This window comes from Culicoides brevitarsis, chromosome 2 (genome assembly GCF_036172545.1).
Source record: "Culicoides brevitarsis isolate CSIRO-B50_1 chromosome 2, AGI_CSIRO_Cbre_v1, whole genome shotgun sequence".
In the NCBI taxonomy this organism is placed as follows: domain Eukaryota; kingdom Metazoa; phylum Arthropoda; class Insecta; order Diptera; family Ceratopogonidae; genus Culicoides; species Culicoides brevitarsis.
In genome coordinates this window covers 21,212,760-21,238,057 of record NC_087086.1, presented here as the reverse complement: position 1 = coordinate 21,238,057, position 25,298 = coordinate 21,212,760, and the positions used below count along the sequence as shown (strand labels likewise).

At 31.3% G+C, this 25,298-nt stretch overlaps 2 protein-coding genes across 2 annotated transcripts in view; one reads left to right on the top strand and one right to left on the bottom strand.

Annotated features, from left to right (window-relative positions):
* Nucleotides 1-4,799: 4,799 nt before the first annotated feature.
* Nucleotides 4,800-25,298, top strand: part of LOC134832336 (uncharacterized) — a 34,130-nt gene continuing 13,631 nt past the window's right edge. The window contains exons 1-4 of the mRNA XM_063846325.1: nt 4,800-4,804; nt 5,279-5,910; nt 16,723-16,865; nt 17,002-17,149. Of these exons, the coding sequence (XP_063702395.1) occupies nt 4,800-4,804; nt 5,279-5,910; nt 16,723-16,865; nt 17,002-17,149 (928 nt within the window). The remainder of the gene's footprint in view (nt 4,805-5,278; nt 5,911-16,722; nt 16,866-17,001; nt 17,150-25,298) is intronic.
* LOC134830690 (pickpocket protein 28-like) lies at nt 6,764-10,811 on the bottom strand. The gene is made up of 7 exons (XM_063844246.1): nt 10,516-10,811; nt 8,689-9,337; nt 8,294-8,529; nt 8,043-8,232; nt 7,707-7,977; nt 7,171-7,618; nt 6,764-7,095 (listed from the first exon to the last, which is right to left on the bottom strand). Exons 1-7 carry the CDS (start codon nt 10,530-10,532, stop codon nt 6,837-6,839), a joined length of 2,070 nt encoding a protein of 689 aa, XP_063700316.1. The 5' UTR covers nt 10,533-10,811; the 3' UTR covers nt 6,764-6,836.

Sequence of the window (25,298 nt, the reverse complement as noted above, 5' to 3'; positions counted from 1 at the left end):
GAACGGTAATTGAAATGAGGTTTGAAAAAATTACACACACGCAGCGAGATAAAAGGGAAATTATTATTTGAAAACATTTTTCAACACAAATATATATATCTCTTTAAAACGGCAAAAATCCAGGTTAGATACACAGGAAAATGTTAAAATTGAGGTTGTGTGACGTTTTCACCATAAAGCCACAACCTGTGGTGACGAAGCATTGATAGAATATCGCAATCTCAACATGTGCGTTCGCAGTTAATCGTTTTATGATTTTATCAATTTTTCCAATTTTACTGTCAAGTGAAGCAAACTGATTGAAAGTCTTTTAATAAAATTAATATATGTGAATTTATAACATGACAAAGTGATTTATTAATATACATTAGTACGTAGAACATCATTAAAATTCATTAATGTAGATCAATATAGTTGCAAAACATAAATTCATACATTATACATGTTTGCAAAAAATTTACATGAAAGAGCACTAGGACAAATTTTTAATTATGAAACAATCATAAAAAACTGAAACTCGTGCAAATATTATGCGAAAAAGTCCAAAAAGGAGGCTTTGATGCGTATAAAAGTCAAATAAAAATCTCATTAAAGTAATTTATTTGATCCCTTATGCCACTGCAGTCTCTTTAAATGACATTAAATGTGTCGTTTTGACGCCAAATCTGTCATTTCACACACATTCTACCATCTTTGTGTGTTTATTTATGATCTTCATAACCACAGTCTCTGTCTTTTAATCGTTTTTTCACGTTTCTTTGAGCCGTACTCGTTGCTACATGTCAAAAAGAAAACTGTGTTTGCCTCATATCAAAACATATTCGAATTAATTTTTCTGCTTCAGAGCTTTTTTTGCGATAAAGAGTAGGTACCTTCATCATCATCATCATCGTCAGCATCAACAAGTAAGTAAGTGCCTTGTGTTGCGTGCATGTTTGTGGCACATTCGAGATAAGATGTTGTTGATGCCTTGCTAGACGTGTAAGACAAAAAGGTGATTGACTAAATAAATGACATGATGCCAATAACGACGCAATTTTTTACTGTAAAAAATTAACAATTGCGTCGGAGACGGACTTGTTTATATTTAATAATAATCTACTTTTACACGCATTACATTTATATGATACGACGATTATGATGACGATAATAATAGTTGATGCCTTAAACTATCATGTTTAATAATAAATATGTTAATTTTCTCTCGTCTCTCTATTATGGAGAAATAAATTGTTGCGTACCTCTAGGAACATTATAGCTTTGGAATGCACACCAAGACTCACGAGTTAATATTATTAAATACAGACAAAAATCAGGTTTGTCTGCCAAGACCTCGGGGAACGTTTTAACATAATTATTATCATCACACTCTCATTTATGACACGTTTGTTAATATATAGCAAAATGGGAAATGCCAGACAATATTGTTTTATCCCGACAAATGTTTTGATAGCACTGACCAAAACTGTTATTGGCTCAGTAACATCAACAAACATGAGCGTCCTATAAATATGGCAAAGCAAATATTATTGTTTGGTCCATTTTTAATAACAAAAACACAACAAAACGTTGATCGAAACTAATATTTATGATTGTTCCACGTAATAAAGTGTCATTTGTTGTATAATAATTTCGTATCTCTTTATTCTCTTCTTCGTCAACAACGGATGTGAATGCAAAAAAAACTAATTGCAATTATAATTGGAATATTTTTTATAATCATTTTTCGTGTTTCATCTCTCCGGCTGCTGTGCATCAAGATATAAAGTGTTAATTAAAACAGTGTGTACCTTTCAAGACTTTGAAATATATTTTCTACATGTAGAAGGTACATGTATTTATTATCACTATGTTTTTTTTCGTTTTTTTTTTGTTATGAATATATTGGTGGAGAGCATCTAGTTGGCACTACCTACTTGTTTGATCATACAGAAAATTAGCTTTCAACCACTAATTTCCATTTATATTATTATAATTGTACTCTAGGTGCGCATCATATAAAAACATGATGATATAATTGAACTAACAAAATTGTGTTTGTAGGGAATCACTACAAATGCATTGAATTGAAAATTGATTTTGTTATATAACTTTAACATTAACTTACGACCCACTGTATCATTACTAATAATGTAATTTATTATGCTAAATTATCAGAAAGAAAAAAAATATTGAAAAAGTTTACAATTTTTTATTGATCAAATTGCAGCAAGGATTCCTTTCACTATGAAATAATGTGATTCGTTAACGCAAAATTTCCGCGAGATAACATAAAATTTTCCGATTTTAAGGAACAAAAACTTTAAGTTTGGTTTTTTGAATCCTTTAAGCATTAAAGTGACTTTCAAAATAATTTAATAATTTTTAGAATTTCGAGAAAAACTATTGAAAACTGCAAAGAAATTTTTGAAAATCAATTTTTATTAAAATAATTAATATAAAAACTTAAAATAATTTATTTAAAAAAAATTCTCTAAAAATATTGTTTTAAATGTATTTTTGAATTTAAAGAAACGTCTTGGATTTTAGTAAAACAAATACAATCTTTAATTTGTTATTAAAAAATCCTTAAAATTTCTATTTTTTGCGCGAAACATGATTTTTTATTGTATGTAAAGTTCAAAAATTATAAAATGTTTCAATGAAAAGTTTTAACAAAACCTTTTGTGCATAAAATGAAATTAAAATCCTCTTTTTAGCCGACTTTACAAACCATTATTTAATAAAACACAAGCTTCTCATTATAGTTCGGTTACGCTTCAACTACTAGTTGACTTGTGGGCATGGTTAAACTAAAAATGAAGTCTTTATAATATTATCCCAACAAAAGTAATTAAATCAAAAGTTTTAATTACATCGGCTAGCTGTGTATTTTTGTCTGCTTTGAAATACTGCAAATTTTTCGACAACAACAGTTTCGCGTGAATCAAACAATAAGTGTCAATTAGTGTTGAATCAAAATAATTACAATCGACATTTTTACCGTTATTTAGCGAAATGCGCGTTCTCTGTGGATTAATCTGCTGTTAATTGTTAATCGATTGACATAAATGTCCTTTTAGCAGAGTCAAGTAAGATGACAAAAAATATCTTGTTGTATTTGCGAACAGCATGATTTATTACGCTATTTGGACAACTTGTCACTCGAACAAATAAATATAAATGCCTTGAAATTCTTTTTTCTCTGTACACTTCCTCTCGTCGTCTCTTTCCTTCTTTCCCATTTTCTTTTGTGTTTGCTAGGTCCGGTTTTGTCATGTAATCATAATAAAATGATGATGACAATAAAAGAAGAAAAAAACCTTTTTTTCCTACAATTTTAATACGTTTTTCAATATCTTTATGCGTTTTTCTGTACAACATAGAGTTAGATTTACAAACTCATGAAATAAAAATATGTACATCGTCTAAAGCCTGTGAAAAATAAAAAGGAGGAAAATTATATTTCTAGTTGGCGAAAATATTGGTAAAGAAGAAAAAAAGAATTTTGTAGAACGCGACTGCGTTCTTACAGTACTATTAATCGAAAAGAGGCTATAAGGGGAATTTGTGACAATATTTCTAGAGAGGAAATAAAACATTATTTTCCATGTAATCAAGAAAAATGAAAATAATGCTTAAAATGCGTGAACAATTTTAGACATAACGGCTTAAGTGTTTTGAAGTTGAATACCTATTTATTTATTTGTCTAAAGACCAAAGCTCAAATATTTTATAGCTAAACCTTATAATATAATTTTGTGTAAATTGCTAATCTCAGCAGTAGTTAATGAAACCCAAAAATAGTTAAAAATGAATTCATGCTCCTTTGATGGACATTTTAGAACAGAAAAAGGTAGTTTCATAAAATTAAATTGCTTTTTAAATGTTTTATTGTGAAGATTTTTGATGAATTTTTAAAATATGAAAATTTCAAACAAGGAATATTTTAATCTGATAAAAAATTAGGCTTTTATTTATGCTCTGCCTGTTTTAAGCCGTTACGAAAGTACGAAATGCAAATTTTAAAGCTATATTGCAAGCGAATCACGAACCAAGACGAAACATAAATTGCCAAAATGCTAATCTAATTTTAATTAAACAAAGCAAGGAGTGACGCGACGCTAATGATGTTATTGTTCTTTTAATGCTATGGGCTTGTTCGCTTATACATTATTCATTCCCATCTTCGGTCGACATAATGTAGGAATTGTAACATAATGCCATCAAACTAAATCATCTTATTCGTTACAGTCACCATAACAATAATAATGATGATGATGTTATGTCAGTGCATAATGTTTTCTCTGAGATTTGCATCTGCTGTTATTTTTGTACTTAAATTACCAGCCATATTGATTGTGTATCTTTCTTACTTATCTCATTTTTTTCTTTTCATTTCAGACACTTCAATCATCCTTTTTGCATGATGGATTGTGGATTGTGCTCAATAGCAATAAATCCGGACCTTCAAGCCCAATTTTAAACTCAAATGGAAAAGAGATGATATAAAAAAAAAAATGTGGGCTCTGTAAAAGCGCGTACATCGAAATAAAGATAAAAAAGTGTGTGGATAAGCATTAATGTTTGTGTTATTACTATACATTTTGGAAAATTTTATATATAAATAAAAAGAGAAAAAAAAATCACATAACATTGTTACATTGTTGTGAAAAGAGCAACGTGTTATGATAAAAAGCGAAAAAAATCCGTAAAATGTATAATAATGAATGAAATAAAATCAAATGAAGAATGAATGGAATAAGAAGTTATAATGGAAAAAATCATAATAATAAAAAATATGATAAAATTCAGGAAACATGAAGTATAAAATGAAAAAATGAGTGTCGTGATGATGTCTAATGTGTTCGCTCTGAGTTATGATGAAATAAAAGAAAAGGATTTTGACGCAGACACCCATCACTTGTGATAAAAGGCAAGAAGAAACGTTTTTATTTTGTTAGGAGCGTGAATTGAAAAGTCGTTGGGACAATATTAAACTTTTTTTTAACATGCAACTTTGTACGTGCAATCGCGGACAAATTCAAACACAGCGATCCGAGCCCTCATTAGTTGGTTATCCAGATTACTTTCGAACGCGATCATTAGATAGGTCAATAACTAATCGTAGTAGCAGCAGCAGACATAGACGCGCACAAGTATCATCTCGTAGTTGTAGTCAGACCTCAATTGAACAAGAGGAACCCTTTGTGCGGAATAGTTTAGCTTACACCTCCTTACCACCGGAATCAACGACAACAACACCGTGACAATACAACCCCGACTGTACATGTCTTAGAGTCCCCTTCAATCCGGGCTACTACTATTACAACTACGGAATTTGCACGGGAGCCTCTATTTCGTGTCCCCAATCGTATTTTCCTTCGTGCAATATTGCATCGGATGCCGATGAAACAGACGCCACACTTCCACCAAACTACCCGTATTACAATTCAACGAATTGCGGACATCGATGTTGCTACGAGCAATATTTGAGACAGAGACAAAAGGAATTTGAGCAGTTTTATTGTTCGGCACAAGTGCAACAGCGAGAGCACGAAGCTAATAAAAACAACTGCGAGCAATCCCAAGTAGGAAATACAACATCGGCACCGCCACCAACTGCAATTGCGACGACAGCGGCACCCGGAACCAAACCGAAACCCATAAAAATAGATAAAGCAACCGATACTTCCACAGACATGAATCCACCTGACAGCCCACCTTCCATGGCTTCTTCCGCAAGTCCTCCACCGGCACCACCACCGCTACCAATCTCCGTTCGAGCCGCATATTGTGCACGATGTCGCTTCAACATTGAACATTCGCGACACGATTTATCAAGTAGCCAAAGTCATCTGCTGAATGTCGGAAATGGCACTGGCAGTGCACCAGCCAACAATTACGGCATTCCTAGAAACTCATACGCAGGTAAGCACAACATTTTGGTCTAATTAATCATTTTCTCTGTTTATTTTTAAATGAAAATTATCACATTGCGACCACATTTGATAAAGAATTAAAAATTATATATTGAGTCGGATTTTAATTTAATTTCACTGGTATACATTTTATTTTGATTCTATTAATATGAATAATTGTAGCCAACGGCATCACTTTTCTGGATAAATAAATAAATTAATTTAATTATTCGATGCAATGACATTTAAATACGTGTTTCACAGTATATTGCGTTTTTGGACTGTCAATAAAGTTAAACGTTCTGCAATAACATTTTATTCCAGTTGAGAAATTTATTAAAAATGCTTCCGACCAAACCTTCCATATGTGATCTTTCTGGGGAAGAAAAAGCGACGTTTTTTTTAAATTAAGAAAAAATTCTTCCATTTTTCTTCCCCCTAGTGTCGGAAGCTGGCAGAATATATTAGCTCTTCGCAAATGATTTTTTTTCAAGAACGAACCCTAGGAACTGAACAGAAACTAGGCGCAAAACATAAAAACGAAAATATAATGTTATAACACACACAACACCTAAAACAATAAACTGTGAAAAAACACATTGTAGGTGGCTTTTCAACATGAACAGTGAGGATAGCATACACACATTTCCACATAAGAGAATATGAGCAGGCAAAAAAAAAACAAAAACATAAAAAACTTGTTCGTGGCAAAAACAGCGCTCGAGTCGGAGTAACAACAGCCACCCAGATTTTAGAAAACATAAATTTTTCGTTTTACGATACAAATATGTTTGAACTGATGCTGTGGCGACTTTGTATGTTTTATTAATGGAAACATTTTTTTTTTTTGAGATTTCGTTTATTTTAAAAACTAAGAATAGGAGGATTTTTGAATATTATTCTAACGCAATCAAATAAATTAGACGACTTAGGTTTTTATTTATCAATCGTTGGAATTTCTCGTTTTCTCAGTTTTTCCTGCTTTTCACTTTTGAATCTGGATCTGCAAGACGCAATTAGTCGGATTGTAGCAAAGTATATGACTTCAAAAATGCTCATCAGCGACATGCCGAGAAACAGTCCAAAGAGCCCGCCAAAATTAGAGACAAAGTCGTACAAGCCATATAACTCAGATCGTCTCATAGGTACAAACTGCGATTCACGAAATTGAATTTCCACTCGCATGAAGTGATATCTGTGTAAAAGGAACATTTTGAGCATGGAATTTGTTAAGAGGTAATGGTGTATTCATAAATTTCATAAGACCTACCCGAGTGGAAGTGTATTATAATCCAATCCTACACTCTCCAAATAAAAGGAACTTGTACGATAATCGGCCATGTAATTGATTGAATTACATGCCGGTAAACATTTACACTTGTAGTTGAATGCAAGATGATCATATTTACTATCGTACTCGTCTTTGCTGCCATCCGCATCGGAATTCCCTGAATCATTCTTATTTTGTCTCTCCTGCCACTGCCGGTATTTGTACAAATAAAATGGATAACGTCGCTCTTGAATGAGTGTTCGCACAGTTTCGTTGGCGCTTGTTGTATTCGAAGCTTCGGAGGAATTTTTCGGTTTATTACCCATCACTGGCGGCTCAATGTAGTCCTCTTCGTTTCCCGTATCAAGTGCTCCGGACAAATGTTTGTATATCGCTTGCGTGTAGCATTCGAAATTCTCTAGGCCGCAAATTCTGGCACCGACACCTCCTGTTGGGCAGACAAACAGAATGACAGTTATTACAATTTTGCTGTTAGACGAAGAATAATTGATACAATTTATGTGTTGGATACGTACTTGGCATCCAAAATGGAACGCAATCACATAACAGCTTTGAATAATCCGCTAAACATTCCAATTCACAATTCTCTTTGGTGTAAACTTGGAAATATTTAAGTGGATTTTCATGATTGAAGTAACACTCGCGCTTCGTAGGCGGGTAGTCACGTAAGAAACTGGATGTTCGTATCAACTGGGGAGTTACGGTTAGCGTAACACTCTGCCCGGTAGACACTTTAAAATATTGCTTCGTGCTCCAGGGAAATTCTGTCGGTGCGTGCAAATATATCTAGGATAAACACAAACAAAAACACTTAAGACAGCATAAACCTTTTCGAAACAAAAGAAACTTACCTTGAATCCTCGTCCTTGCTGCGGAAACAAGTTGTCCATATTCATCGTATTCAGTTTGAGAGTTAATGCGAGCTTTTCTCGTGTCGAATATACCCTCTTCGGATACGTATTTATTGTAATATTTTTTGTATATCCCGCTGTCTTGGTCCAATTCGAGCTAAGTCGTCCGCTACTGCGATACCCATGAACTCTATCATGATGAAAAACAATAAAGTTAATAAACCACCCGAAAAAATACGTGATAATCTTACGTTTTATTGAGAAATAGCTCACTTTTATCCAGTAAGTTATATGTGTAGCAGAGACCGTCTTCCGTTAATATTTTGCCAAAATCCCTTCCACATTTCTTCGATGTTTTGGAGAAAGCCCAATCATGACTGTAACAAACGTCCTCGAGTGTCGGTGTGATTGTGTCCAGTATTGATAAAACTCTTTCTCGGTCCATACTTGTTTTGTTGCTGGCATATGCGTCGTATGTATCGACAAACTAGGAGGTATTTCGATTTTTTTTTTGACATGCGATAAGAGATGCGTCACCGATAATTTGTGTGAAAAAAAGTAACATCAATTAGTAGAAATGCGTTAATTATGCGGCGATAAGTGATTTGGTAAACAAGTATGATGATAAAGTGATACATCTTCTTACCTCTGATACGTCAGCACCTTTGGGAAGACACATTTGTGCAAGCAGTTGGAAAGTTTCTCTATCAAAGTCTGTCAACTTGTAATCAAGATCGAGTGTTACGTTTGTCTCGGCGCTGCTGTGTCGTCGCTTTATTTCGTTGAGCACTTTTGTGTAGTTGAAAACTTTTTTAATTGACTTTTGGTCCGGACAGATGGTGACAGCGGGAAACGGGACTTCAGAGATAGATTCGAAACGTTTATCGAAACTAATGATCACAGGATTCCGTTCCCACCGTATATACCGTTCCCACACGAGACTACCGCAAAACCATAAAGCAAACGCATAAATTGCTATCCATATTGTTCTTTCGAGCCAGTGTGACTGGCCGGTTAGAAATTTCATGCCATGAATTGATGTCGTATGACAAAAATCATTGAACACTTCATTAGCAACAGCCTTTACTTTATTCGTTTCACATGACTCATCACATTTTTCATTGTTATGCTCTTGCAGAGCGCGTCTATGACTCGAGCACGTTCTGCAATCTAGGGGTATATCGATAACTTGCGATGATGGACTATGTCGCTTTGTTTCCACACTGCCGCCATGCAGCGAAAATTTCGGTTTCCTAATCCCATGGATCTTGTATTTGTTATTTGACACAACATTCCTATAAAAAGAGGAAATTTGTTTTGCTTTTTCGTTAGCTTTTACAGTCATTGCTTCTCTAGTTACTGCTAAAATTACACTGCGACATTGATTTCTAACAACACATTTTTTTTTTCTTTTTTCTTAAGGCAGTAAACTTATTTAATGCGACTTTTAATAATCCAATAATATTCTTAGTATACCGTCCTCTCGAGAGAACTACTTCAACTTGACTAAATTTTTATTCTTGGTTTCTTTAGTTTAAAAATTCGCACTACTACACGACCATCCACAATAATCGAAAAGTTAACAAAAAACGTTTATTCAAATGACAATAATATTAAAAGTTGTCGGTATTTTGTTTTATGAATGAACCAACCCGTGAACGAGCGATTGTCTGAAAAACTGTGTTAATTGATTACAAATATAAAACAAATGCCTCAGTATTCACGAGAAATAAAGTAATCATCATTTTCAAACATCCTTTATGTTGTTGTAAATGTGAAATTTAAAAAAAAACATTTAAAATTATTTTATTTAAAAACTTTCACAAAAGAATGAGTGACACTTGATTTGTGCCATTTTATAACTTTGTCACTGTCATTAAAAAGTTATAGACACTTTTTGATTAGATACAAAACAAACATTCCAAAGTTTTGAAGAATAATAATAATTTACATTGCAATGTTGTGTACTTGTTCATTCTAATACACGTACCTAGTAGCTATAACAATTTCACACATTAGTGAACTTGAATATAATAATTTTTTGTGGTTGATAACAGTTGAGCAGTAATAATCATTGTTATTACAACATTAGCATACCTATCGTAATAAATATTATTGAGATAAATTTTACAAACAATGAATAAATATTTAACATTTTATTTATTCAAACTATATTTAAATTTAAAAAAATAGATAACTTTATAAGAATTAAATTTAAACAAAAATTACTATAAAAATATTTTTCAATAATAAACTTTATAAAAAAAAAATAAATAAAAAGATAATAAAAAAATTTAAAATAAGTATAATCTTAATATAAGTATAATCTTCGTTACAAACAAAAAATTATGTTTTCTAATGTGTGAAATTCTATAGTTGTTAATTATGAAGTTATAAGATTATCAATCATATTAAAATAATTCATTTTTTGGAATTATATTTAAAAAGTAAATTTGTAAAAAAAAAATCATACCTGTTATTTTGCTCCATGAAAAATTTCTAACTACTATTGTAATACTTAAAGTTTTGTCATTGTTTGGAAACACGTGAGCAGTAAAAATGAATCATTGTTTTATTACGACATTTATATTAGTTTAATTATAATATTTCTAGTTGCTCCTTTTATTATACAAAAATAACATTTTAATGTCTTTTCTTCTATATCGGGCATCTTTCGATACAACACCGACGACAGTTCCATTCCATTCAAATTATTTTATTGCTTTTATTATTGTTCTACATCAAAAGTTACTTTCAAAATTTATGCCACCTACCGTGAGTAAAGTTTGACCACTACTGTTTTATTACAACATGCATCGGATTTTATTGTCACTCAAAAAGATTTTTCCGCATTAGGGTGCTCATTTGTGTATCAAATCGAGAAACTTACATTGAGTCACGTACGAAATTTTAATCGCTTTTTACCAAACATCCAACATGTGATTTACTTGTCATCACTTACTGTTTATTATTATTAAAATAATTATCTGTAAAATCCACACACATGCTACTGCGATTGTATGCCAAAGAAAAAAAAATAAATTGAAAACTTTTATCAACAAAAAATCGCGAAAAAAAATAAGAGCTTTTTACGTATGACTCTATAAAGTTATATTGTGTGTTTAATGTAATTTACACACGTTGTAGCTAACGTAATTTTTTTTACAACTATTTGATTGTTTGGTTATTATTATAAAAACGTGCTGCTAGTCGTTAAATTTCAACGACAATCGCGTAAGCTACAAGTTATCGAAAACACTCTGCGCTTCAATATGAAACTTTATGTCGTTTTAAGAGTATCTCTTATGTCTTTAAAAAATAAAGTTGTAAAAGTTTCTGTGTACACAACCCACCTTTAACGAAAAATAGGAAAAAACGAGGTGTCTGAAGTGTACTTGTTACGATTCAGTGATAAAAAAAGGAAGAAACCAAAAAAGGAATGTACATAATATAAAAAGGAAGATGTCTCAATAAAAATTCAATTCGAATACCGCAACCTCTTGATCATCATCCCTTTTTTTTTGTACAATGATATAGGGTTTTCTCTACAAAGGAACCGAATGTAGTATTTAATCATACAAGTTCGATGTTACCTGAGCCACTTGTCTTACTTTTAAAATAAAGTCAATATTAGCCAAAAGTACTTGGTACATGAAAAGTTTTAGCAAAAAGTTTAAATGAAAGTATAAAAATACAGGAAAAAAGTTTATACCTACGGAACATTATTGTCAATTTATGTTTCACCACCCTTCACTTCATGACGCAAAAAAATGTCTGAGATACTTGATAAAGAATGTAAGGAAACTTGCTTTGAAAATAATTTTGTCAAGTATTCGTCTTATTCATTTTTCTTTCAATGAAGATAGTTTTTGCTTGAATTTCACAAATGAATGAATTAATTACATACAGAGCAAAAACCACGTTTCGCGGCGCATTTTAGGCTTTAGGTAGGTTTTTATGAAACATATACTACCCGAGACGAAAATATTTCCTAGTGACTTTTTTTTTAATTTTTTCTTACAAATTTAAAAAAATCCCAAAATGTCGATTTAAGATTTTTAAAAATTTAGGTTTAAATATATATTTATTTTTTTTTAATATGATCTTTTATTTTCTCAATTTATTTTAAATAATTTTTCTCCATAAAATATATACTTGCAAAACTTCCATTGCTTTACAAAAACCAAAAATGCGATGCGAGACGTCAGTTTTTCACTTTTGTACCACATCGCGATCTTGGAAAATTAAAATAGAGTTAAAATAGTTTAATGTTATATAAAGTCACCCATTGTTTTGATACAGAGAAAAAAAAATCAGGATATGCATCTATAAATTATAAATAAAGGAGGGGAATTGCGAATGAATTATTCATATAAAATAGGCATTTTTACAACAATATAAAAGTTGCACGCAATTCACGAGTAATGAGAGCATCCACCTCAACAGCTAGCTATAACGGCCTACCTGCAGCGTTTCACGAAGCATAACTTAACTAACTTTAAAGGAGGGAAAACATATAAAATATTTTTTTCAAATATTTTGCCGTCGATGTTTTCCAATACAAACACACACGTTCACTCGAGAACAATGCCAGCAGAAAAACAACATTGAAGGAAGTTTTACATTGAGTTAAGATTTTTCAATTGACTGGGTGTGCACCGAGTTTGTTCCTCCGAAAAGGAGCAAGTTTGAAATTGTTGCACACAATATTGTTGCTCACGTGGAGACTAAACTAACATATTTGGGGCAAATCAGCGTGTTATTTAGTACAGAAAGTCTGTTTATGTTTTCATTAACATGTTTTGTGTGTAAAGACCGTGATTGACGTGTTGAAACAAGAAGTAGGTACCGGAAGAACAGATTTAAGTTTATGATGTTCAGCAAGCACCCAAAATCCAAAATTGTTTCCTTCATTCTTTCTCTTTTTTTTCTCATTTTGAACGAAACTGTTCGAGCAAAATTTACATTTGAGTAATATTGGAATCTTGATAGAGCAATTATTTGCAGAGTTTATTTACACATTTTATTATTATATATTATTTTATGTTCGAGCATTCATTCATATATTTTTTGCGCGGTGCATGCAGAAGCGCACACTGTATTTATTTAACTTTATAATAGCAGCTTACGTTCGCATAATATATTACAATACAGCATAATATTATTCATATAAACAACATATCAATCGTAGGATTGGAGGATTTTGTATGCAGTAACGCCGTTTTGATTTACGGTAATTGTAATGTTTGTTTTAATCAAATTTGATCAAATCCGGAAATTTGATGTACATTTTCTGCTTGGAGTCGATTTTATTGACAAAAGCGCGTGGTACGCTGATTTTATGGATTGAACGTGCTTTGGGATAGATAGCGGTATCATAACGTGATGGAGTCCATAATTTTCAAGAAATGCGTATCGTAAAAAAATTATTATAATTTAATTCACTCGAGTTCGATCGAATTTATGTAAAAAAAATTAATAGTGACTTTTGATCAAGTAGCGCTCATGGCAGTGAGCATATTTAGGCCGATTTAGATAAAACTCAGAAACCAAGTTTGTTGTCTGATTTTAGAAAAAAAAAATTAAAATTGACAAATTTCGACAATTTTTTTTAATTATCTTTTTATTTGTCTTTTTTTATTTTAGTGTAAAAAAATTAATTTATATGAAATCGTTCTTTTTATTAAATGTAAACTTATTTTAAATTACGAACAAGTACAGCACTACTTATTTTTAAAAATTACACAAACACCCAAAAATGGTTAAAAAGACGATTTTTTAATGAATGAACCTCCCATTCTTAAAGCTATCTGGACTCGTTTTAACTTACCCTTTTGTTAAAAAAATTTCTTGATCTTATTTTAAAGTTTAATTTGGAGCGACCTAAATATGAAAGTAATAGTACTGTCATAAAATGCAATGTAGTATGTAAAAAAATGGTTCTCGTTGCATCTCGTAGTAAAATTTTTATAAAACTTTACTGCATATTTTATAAAAAAAAGCAAAAATACTAACTCGGCAGAAACTGACACAATCGCTTCTGGCATTCAATATGGCTTATCATTGACTTGAATGGTAAATAAAAGCAGATTGTTAGTCAATTTATATTTTAATGAGATATTCTCTTTAACTATATATCCACGTAAAAACTCGGCAATCAGTTATTTTTAATAACAGTGACACAACCTTGAAGGTACCCTGATAGTAACCGCATCGCATAGATAGCCATAATAATTTATGCTTGAGCGCAAATCTTATTTTAGAATATAATTTCAAATTTTGTGCTTACTTGACTTGACAGTGTGTGTCATGGATGGTAGAGGATATAAAATAAATTGCCGTTCAAAAAGGATTGAGACAACGAGCTTGCACATCACTTTTGTCAATGCTGACCTACATGTGTGTTGGTTGTGTAACGTCAATCAATCATCATATTGTATGGAGTCGGAACAAATGATCGAAACTTAATCAAAAAAAAGGAGACTTTGCGATAATGGCCCCAGGCGTTCATATATGAGAAAGACATATGAATACGGAATAACAACAGAGACGGCAGTCTTTGTAACCAGACATGCAGGTTTAGTGTGCAATAAAAAAGTTTTATAGGAAATCAAAGAGGACATTAAGCTGTGTATTGTACGGAATTTCGGTCAAAGGGAAACTTTTACGAGCACTAAATAATGAATTGTAATAAATTGAGTAGGTATGGAATTTGATATTTGATGTCCGGCTTCTTAGATATGATAAAAATTTTCTTTAAACTTTTAATCTTAATTCAGAATGGAGTTGCCTAGTTACTGAAATGGTACGATGAGGCCTTGAAGATTAAAAAAAAGAAGATCCTTTAAGTTTTCAAAAGAAGTTTATCTCTATTTATTTATTATTTTTTTTTTAGAAAATTAAATCATTAAAAATTTATTTAGAAGTTTTTATCCCAATTTTTTTATTTGATGGAAAAAGGGGCAATATAAAAAAGTTTTGTTTTGAAATACTTTTTCATATATAATGGCAATTTTCGACCTTTTGCAAATATTTTTTTTCTAAAACGTTTTCTCCATGGTATTTGCTGATTTCAAACTAGATTCAGTCAATTGTAAAAAAAAAATGAAAGCAGGAAATTCTTATGCAAACTTAATTTTTATGTTCTAAATTAATTTTTTTGAAAAAAAAAACATCTTGAAAAACTATGAAATTTTTATTTTTACCTCTTTTGTGCCCCATTCTACATAAGCAACAAAAAATTGTTAAAAACGGTCTTTATAAAAATTAAATTTTTTTTATGAAAATTTAGAGGGTCTCAATTTTTTAAACTTCCAGGGCTTAATGTAAAAAGCCATTTTCACCACATTGAGTTTCTATCCTTCATTCAAATTCATAATTTTTTAGAATTATTCCTCGTCTTTGCTTTGATTAACATGTAAAAGTTAACGGGAATATTCTTTCGTCAATTGTGTTCCGTGGAACATCGAAAATTGGCAGTCATAGCAGCATCCGATTTACTATTGCGAATAATAAAATCTAGGATCTCTAGAGTCACGTTCATAATTCAATATGCATTCAAGTTATTCTCTCCCTGCATACCTACATATTGATCTACTTGAACATTCACGAGAGAAAGAAAAACAAAATTTGGCTTTGTGTTACAACAACAGAATGTTTTGCTAAAAGGGGGGAGAAAGACTACGGAAAAAGTAGTTGTGCTCATTTGTATGGTAATGATTATACGTGAGGAGTTGTTCTTTCACAGAAGATTTGAATACATTTTGGAAGAGAAACAGGAAACGTGGTTTATTGAAGTGCGAAATAGTTTTTAATGTCCCTCCCAAGAGATTTTATTTATGTTTCGTGACATAGTTTGGCATCCGAAGAAATATCCGACGAGTAGTACGACAAATTGGAGAGTTTTATGCTATTTAAGTTGTAATCCAACAAATACGCATGTTTGAGTAAAAGTATAACTAGTTTGGGACATTTTTGATTTCATATCACGTTTCATGTTGTTTTTTCCTGTTCCGAGTTCCTTAAACTTTAAATTTGCTAACAAGGTTATTTCTTGATGAGAAGCGCCCATTGATGAAGACAAAAAAAAAGTAAATAAAAGACAAAGCAAACCAAATTGTATCCCACGACAATTATTTCAAAGCCACAAACAAAAACTAAGCTAACACAGCAGATGATTAATTGCTCAAATAAACTCCATTGATTTGCGTTCAAATATTGGTTTTTGTGGTCTTTTGTTCATTTCGTGAATTAAATTAGGGGGCACATGCTGGCTATATCATTCACGCCAGAAGTAAAGTTTTTATCGCACTGGTCATTAAATAAATGGTCCAACACTTCAATTCATTATAGCAAATAGGAATCCAAGTCACTTCATACTACTCTGTAGAAAAACAAATAAAAATAACAGACAATCACTAGTGGACGAATGATTTCCGGTCAGACGGAAAATTTAATTCCCTTTTTGTTTATTTTGTTTTGCCGAAACTTGGGAGTGATTTCATTAGGATTGAGTTGTTTATTTTAACATTTTCGAGTGCGCCGTTTTGATATTGGCCGGTCATCGGTACCAAATAACTGCATGAAATATGATATTCATAAAATATTCCAATTTTGCATGAATTTTTAATTAAGAGACAGTTTATTAAAACCTCAAATATTTTCTATATAATTGACACAGGATACAACGTCCAACAAAACCGTGGTTTGGCCGATGAGGAAGATAGCGTGTACCCCGCTTTGCTGGAACGTGAATTTCACTCATTACATCGTAATGTACCTGGACTGCGTCGAGCTGGAGTGGATACGAATGCAATTCGCCAGGTTAGTACTTTTAAAATCATTTTGATGTTTTTTCCCCGAAAAAAAAATCTTTAACACACGTTCTTTCGCAATAATTTTTGTATTTTTTTTTTCGTGCAAATAATAAAATTGAATTTATGCATCACCAAACAAACAGCACTTTTATCCGGACGGAGGATGGGGCTGGATTGTGTGTGGCGTTGCATTTCTAGCGCATGTACTCACTACCGGATTTCAGTTATCCTATGGCCTACTTCTCCTGTACGCAATGCGCCACTTAGGACACCAAGCAGATGTTGAAGCAGGTTAGTCGTTGTAAAATTTCTAAAAACAAAAAAAAACCAAGAGAACTATAAAGTAGACATTAAACAATGAGTATTATGACGTGAAATTTATGGGACACAAGGCGTAAAAGTTTCCACCATAAAAATTTCATCTGTTTTTTTTCTGTATTTTTTGGTGAGAAACAAATTGGTCGTTTTTTTTCAAAGTTTTCCAGTAAATATCAGTAATACTTGCAATTATTATTAATGCCCGATTAAAACTTTACAAATTACTGTCATCTCTTTACAAATGAAAAAACTAATTTTTACAAGTTTAAAAAGGAAGTTTGACTCGACAAAAGTTAAAATTATCTAATGCCAAAAAATCTCAGTAAAAATCTAAACTTTTCTTTTTCACTTAAAGAATGTCAGTTTATTTGAAGTTGTTTTTGCACCCATAATGCAACAAGACAAAAAATCATAGAAAAAATATTTTAAAAGTTATCTTTGAAGTAAGAAAAAACTCTTTTTTAAAGACAGCATGACAATAATTTCCTTGACTGCTGAGACATTATGTTTTCTTAGATCTTTGTGTGTGTGTGTGTCATCATTTGACAAACGGCATTTTTAATGCTATAGAACCTCTTAAGCTTGTAAGCTTATCACACACACAAAGAATAAGATCTTCCCATTGAATTTAAAAAGGATTTTGCTAGATTTCAAAATTTTGTTTTATCTTTATCTTGTTTTCAATCAAAAAAAAAAAATAGCTGCGGAAAACAAAATTTTACGAATTTCAAAAAAACAATGACAATCAGACACACACATTTTATAGAGTGATAAATGATTTCACTGATATTTGGCGCACTTTATTTATCTATCCAGTTATGGTTTTTTTTTGTCTTCTTTTATTCTTCGGATATTGCTGTAAAAAGGATAAGTTGTCTAGCCTCCAGCAATGTGTTTTATAATGCGAGAGGATAGACATTCTTTCATAAGTTAAGCCACTACACAAAAGAAGATAACTGAATGGAATGATAAAAAGGGACAAAGAAGAGAAATAAAACACTTGATTATATTGAAACAAAACAATCGCTGTTGGTGTTTTCAATATTGAAGTTTTAAAAAGAAAAACAAACTTTTATTATTACGACACTACCAATTGCCACTTTACAACAAAGTCGTAGTTTTTCATTATTTCGTCGGTGTAAAGGAATTTCGTATATTCCAAAAATTGATTGTTACGTCAGATAGCAAATTAAACCACAATCTTGATAAGAAACAATGTATTACTTTCAGCTTATTGACAATGAAAGGCATATTTCCAGCAGATGACGATAAATAATTAAATTTTCAATAAATTTTAAGCAACATTAACACCTGTTCTGATATTAATTGCATTTTGATGTAGCAAAAGATAGATCAGTATCATCCGCTGTATCATATTACAAATTTTCAATTTACTTTGTGTATATCTTTATTTTCAATCTTTGCTACCCAACGGAGTAAAACGAATTTAATCAATCTCAACATTATGATTATTTAAGGAATAATTTTTTAATTAAGGGATGAGATTGATTTCTTAGGGGTTAAATGAATCTTTTAAGGAATCATAAAACTCGATTAAGGGGTCAATTTGTCTCCAAGGGGGTCAGTTTGCACCCTTAATGATCACCATTTTTTTCGGTCCGTAAATAGGAGAAACTTTATAGGAGGACAAACATTGACTTAAAATCGATTTTATTGTCTCTGAGATTGTATCTGTTTGTGACACAATTTTAATTGGTTTTTCCACTAAATTCAATCCATCCATTTCGTGCATCAGTTGTAATAACATTTGAGTGACTCTACGGATCAAAACAAGACTGAAGGGTTATATTAATTCCTTATTTTGGAAAAGGGGTTAATCTAATTCCCTAAGAGGTGAATTGGACTGTTTTAGAAGATAATTTAATTTCTTTTGGTCATTTATAATCCCATTTTTAGAAGTTAAATCAACCTTAAAAGATGTTAAAAATTTTTAAAAAATTATTAAATTAACAACTTAAAGGGTTAAAATCATACTTTTTCAAGCCACAGGGGATTTTCCGTTTATGAAAAATAACTTTAATTACTGCCCTTTTCAGAACTTTAACAATTTTAATGTAACCCGCTGAACTCGCAATGAACATAAATACACAATATACAATTAACAACAAAAGCAACAAATTATCTACCACTTAATTTTCCAAAATTTAGAAAACTACTCCTTTGTACACCGAAAAGTAATGCTGCGCTAACACCAGATATACGTGTGCTGGATATAAATAAAGTATTTTATCTTAATTACATATCTTAAATAAATGATTCCACATTATTCTGAATATGTGCTTGTTTGAGACTCTGTAGAGTTGCCTAAAAGTTATATCAATTTAAACACATATGCTAGAAGATCTTTGCACATTTAGGTGTCATTGCTTTTTACATTACCTTCTGTACTACTCCTCTGTGTCTGAATGAATTTGTCTGCCAAGTCATATCTACAAACGTTTTATGAATTGGGATATTGCTTTAAAACATTAATAAAAAATTGTTTATTTTCACTCGTGTCGGACCTGTTAAAGAGGATACCGTATCAATTTGAATTTTGAAGTGGGTACGAAAGGAAAATGTCCTTTGTAAACATCCAACGCGAATTATTTTAATTTGTCCATTATTTTAATGGATTTTTATTATTAAAATGGAACGCCTGGTTATTCATAAAAAAAATACGATGACAAAGGGTGAAGAAAAGCCCTTAAAGCCGAAAGAAAGGGCTCAGAATAAATATGGGTCTAATTTTGTTTCTTTTTTTCGCATCAAAGATAATCTTCGACCAAACCGAGTCATTATATGAGTGTACACCCACCTCTTCTACCGAATATGGCGAAAACGAGGATGAGTTAGGTTAGGGTAGATAAATTGAATACCAAATGAGCAAAAAGGAACGACTGAATGATACGAATGTAAGTGTAAACAAAAGCCTTGAAGAAGGGAAAATAAATAAAACTATTGCCACAATAAAAACCGGAGAAAAGAGAAATAAGTTTTTTTTTATTTACATATTTACTCAACTGATCATTTGTTTAATGTTTCGTAAAATTTTATGTATTAATTCAGGAGAGAATTCTTTCTTTTTTTTTGTAAAAATATTGATTTATTTTTTTGTTTTATTTCTTTTTATATTGCATTGATAAATACAAAAAAGGTAAATAACGCTAAAAATAGCGAGAAAAATTTCATAATTATTTGAGGCTCTGCTTGTTTATTGGAGCGAAAGTAATTTGAATTTTATTTCGGAGAATAATTATTTATAATTAAAAACGTTCACTTTTGTCTTTTGCACCGTTATAGTGGAAATAACGTCCACTGTTGTCATCTGTTGCTCCATTTCGCTAGGCAACATATTAATTAAGGCATATTATTCCGAGAGACAACATGTCACGTACAGATGTGGAACATCTCTTATTGACAATATTGATTTTTTTTGTGTCTCTTTAAATAAACACTAACAGAAAACACAAGAGAACACTTAACGTTTTCTTAATAAAATAACGAAATTCAGTTTATTCTTTTAATACGTTTTGTGTTTCACTTTAGTTAAATAAACATCAACAAATATATGTCTTAGCTGGCTTGTCACTAAAGACAATAATAATACATTTTGCCGAATAGCTGGTCGATTCAAGACAGTTAGTCATGAGTTAAATTACTTTGTTCGATAGATCCTTTCAACATCCGATCCAATCTAATGCGGAGAAAAAAATAAATGTATTCGCATTGATTGTGCGACATATTATTGTAGTACAACAAAAGACAAATACCATAAATGTGAGGGATAAAATGAGCTCGTTAGGGATAATGAGATCAGAAAATCCTCCCATGATTTTACTATTATTTCTATTTTCTCTTCATCCACATAGTTTTAGATTTTGCTGGTATGTGTCACATAGCGTGTGACGGCATTATTATGTATATCTGAAAAATATCTGTGTCTGACAACATAAACGTGTGTCTTTTATTGCAAATTAATGTGACAAGTAATTGTAATTGAATTTGATGCGAAACTTTGAAGTGAATATATAGATGAAAAGAGAAATGAGAAAGATAATAATAATAATGTGCTCTTGGGTCACATATTTATACACCGACGAGGCATTTCAGGCAACTTTTTATCGGTCCTTATATCGGTTTCACTCACAAATTTAGATCATTAAGATTAAATTTCAACAGTCAGCCAAAAAATTTGCCTAATTTTTTGTGTGCTACAATTTGTACGACTATTCGTCAGTGGGAACGATAAAGTTACTGCCACTTTATAATTAAGTTTTGTGTTTCGTAATGCTGTTTTTGTTATTTGTTAAAGCATCATTACGATTAATGCACTGCAGCATCTGCTCTTTTCTCGGCTAAGCGTTAAACGAAAGTTTATTACAAACTTTCAATGCGTATTTTTACTGCATCCAGAAGTATTTCGTAAAAAAAAAATTACAAAACCATCAGAAAGTCTGACGATGAACACAAAAACTATATCTAATGTAGAGGTTGTGTTGAATGTGAATATTGGACAGATGACAATGATTGATCGCTCATTTAGGTCATGTTATATAAACCTACTTAAAAAAATCAGAATATCAGGTGGTGTTATACAATGAAGCAACAATTTGTTTGAAGAAAAAAAACTCACACATTCTTTTCAATATTTTATCAATGTTCCTCACATTTAGTTCTTGTCCAAAGAAAAATAGAAAATTTCGACCATTATTTCTCTGTATAGCCCGGCCATACAAATGGTTATATTATAGTCATTGTAAAATCTTGCATATCTGCTTGGAATGAGACCAACAAAAAATCTCATTACTATTCATGCATTGTCGAGCCTAAATGAACCGAAAAAGTTATTTATCTATCTGAGGCATGTTTGGCTTCTTGCTTCAAGAGATAACGCTCCGGAGTTGCAAAAGTAATAGTAATAATGATAATAATAACGAATTATTTGAAAATTATTCTAAGAAAATCTCGATATTGGACACAGTAAAACTAAAAGTTCTACGAACTACTTCGCAAGAACATGCAACATCCCTGCTTCTTATTTTTTATCGATGGTCGAGAGAAAAATAAAATGTACACCAGCTTGAGACATGCATGACTGCACAACACACAGACAATTGTGTAAATTTTCCATGAAAAAGTGTCAAAAATACAATTTCTCTCCGTTTTCTTGTTGAATGTGGGTGGTATGTATTGATGTGGTATTGCACTGGAGAAAATTGAAATTCCTATCTTTGGAATAACTTCAAAACAGCAGATCACAGACATTATTTTATTTATGACGTTTCATGACAATGGACGATACAAGATTTAGAGAAGAACAAGCAAAAACAAATCTTATAAATTACGGTGAGTTATGTCTTATTGGTGTCGCTTGAATTTAATTTGAGCAGAATGTGTTGCATTTAGTAGAAAAAAAAATTTCGTTCAGAACATCGATTGAATTTAAAATTTTTTGAAGTGGATTTCATCGCATTTTGTAGAATAAAATTCGGTAATATCCTGAGATTGAAGATCGTCACGTAGTTTATATTATTTAAGGTCACGTGGTTTTAAGATCTCAGGTCGCGTGGTTTGGAAACTATTTTAAATCACTTTTAAGAAATTTCTCAGAACGTTCGGTGATTAGAAAAAATATGTTTTCATAAATTTTTTTTTACTTTTAAAATGAAAATGCGTTTTTGACGTGATTTGAATAATAACGTCAATTTTAAGTTTTTAAAAATAGGTACAATAGATTGTTGAAAGATACTCTATTCATATTTTGAGCTTGTCTCGTTACATAACAAATCATCCATTTATCTGCAGATAATTGGCTTGGTCATCTCTATAACAACCATTTGCTATTTCAAAGCAGCAAGGTGGACTCTCAATTCATTTATAATAAATATTCATTTAAATTTCGCATCGCACGATACGATAGAGACTAATAAATATTAGAACAGCCTTTTGTTATTCCCACCATCATAATCATCAACATCATCCCTTTTATGTTTTCGGAAGATTTCTCGCAAGATGAGTGCGTTGTGGTTGGAGTGTTTCCACCTCATATAGCATATATATGGAAATCAGTATTTGAATACTGATAACAAAAACTCAAGCGAAACAATACACAAATGACTCGTTCTTTTCATGTGTAACGTGTTCATAAGCTATATAAATACCAGTCGGAACAAATATATCTCTTGACTAAATATTTTTCCTCCTTACATAATCTATATATTACTAGCTGCAGGAACAAACCAGCAACGGGGAATTGTTTGTGTGTTTTCGTGAGAGGCACGAGTGTCGATATATTGTTAAAATAATATAGAACATTTCCGTTCTCTTTTTCAGTTTCCAGCAAAAAAAAATAAGTTTGTTATTGACAGACAAGTTTATGATATTGTATTATGTGCTTTTCCCAGTTCTCCCGTTTTCAGGAATCAGTTGTTGATTAACTTTCAATTTATTTTGTTTATTTAAGCAGCAAAATAAATTGAAGAACAAACAAAATTCTCTAATGAATAAAAACTATCCACCTTTGCAACAGTCTGCAATGTTCATCAAAAAATATGTGAGAAAAAAGCTAACAGGAAGAGAATAATAAGTCTTTCCGTCTGGCAATTATCATACATATAAATTCAAGTGGCGTATAAAGTTTATTCATCAACATAAAAACAACAACGAGGCCCCAAGTTTACTTGATGAGTGTAGGATTTTTTGCTTTTTTTTTGTTTTGTTTGGATACATTATTATATTTATTATTTCATTACACTCCCAACTACACATACACAGACCTAACATAACAATATTACTTTAATTAAGTTCATTTATCATTTGGCGAGGAAAATGCGTAACAAGAAAAAAAAAATTGTATGAAGAAGGAAATAACGAAAGAAACTTGACGAAAAGAGGATAATTAGAAACACTTGATAAGAAAGTTTGAAAGTGTTTGTAAGTTTTAATTTTTGTTTTGATAGTTAGCGTAGATTAGTCGTGACAATTGAATCATCATGTAACTTTATTCTCTTCATAAATTTGTTACTCCCATTGTTTGAATTGACTCTTGCAATGCAACGGAAAGTTCTAGTAAGTTATTCTTGTTTACGACAACTTTATGAACTGGTAGTCTCAAACAAAACTATAGAAAATCACGACCATAAAATCATTTTGAAGCAAAAAACGCAAAATTTATTTTTCGCAATCGCGTCCATTGTTCGAATGTGTTATTTTCCTCACCTGAACAAAAACCAATAATGTTGAAAAAATCCATTTTAAATTCTAGCAATTGACAGAAGTTGTAACGATGCACCGTTTTCAGCCCATCTGGTCCATTTCGCACTGTAGATTTACATTTTTAAATATTTGCATGAAGCATGCGACCAACACGGCAAAACAATACCAGTGGCATCGAGAGAGAAACACTATCTTTCGTTAAATGTGCAACACGATGTGGTCGTTAGTGTATAAATTAGTGATTGAGTGATTAAATTGTTCGCTTTTTAGTGCAACAATATCCAGAGTTTGTTTCTGGGATTTCCTTTGTTAACAAAATACATCAATCATGTCGCGCAATGACCATAATCCAACTCTAATGGAAAAAACGTTCGGAATAATGGAAAATTTCGCACGCATCGAATCAATAAAAACGACTTTTTTTTGTTACACGTTGAAAGAATTTTTAATATTCAACAGAAAACTTCGCAGCCACGTTCTCATTTTTAATTAAAATATATGATTAAAAATATTTTATGTCATGACGGCATTACTTATCATATTCTATATAAATATTCTTTCGCTTTTTTATATCTTTTTTTCCTTATGCTGCATGCATTTACGCTCAAATATTTTCAATATTCGCACAAGGAAACACACGTTTTACTACAACTTTTATTTTTTTCATTGAAACACGAGGAACGAGTAAAAATATTACATTTGAGAGACCGTAAAACTATCATCTAAGTGAATGTGGAGTAAAGAAGAAAAAAACAAACAAACAAGAATTTTTTGCATCCAAAATACAGGCAACGACGTAGGTTTTCACTTTAGATTATCTCTGCTTCTTGTGCTTATCTAACTTTTTTTTCGGGTATATAGAAAGAGACATTCATGAGGATTATGCAAAAGCTTTCATACACAT

Bases quoted from the DNA above. Each gene is read 5' to 3' on its own strand.
- LOC134830690 (XM_063844246.1), bottom strand. The intron at 8,530-8,688 runs GTAAGAAGATGT...AATACCTCCTAG, and splicing joins AAGGTGCTGACGTATCAGAG to TTTGTCGATACATACGACGC. The intron at 7,978-8,042 runs GTAAGTTTCTTT...TGTTTATCCTAG, and splicing joins AGCAAGGACGAGGATTCAAG to ATATATTTGCACGCACCGAC.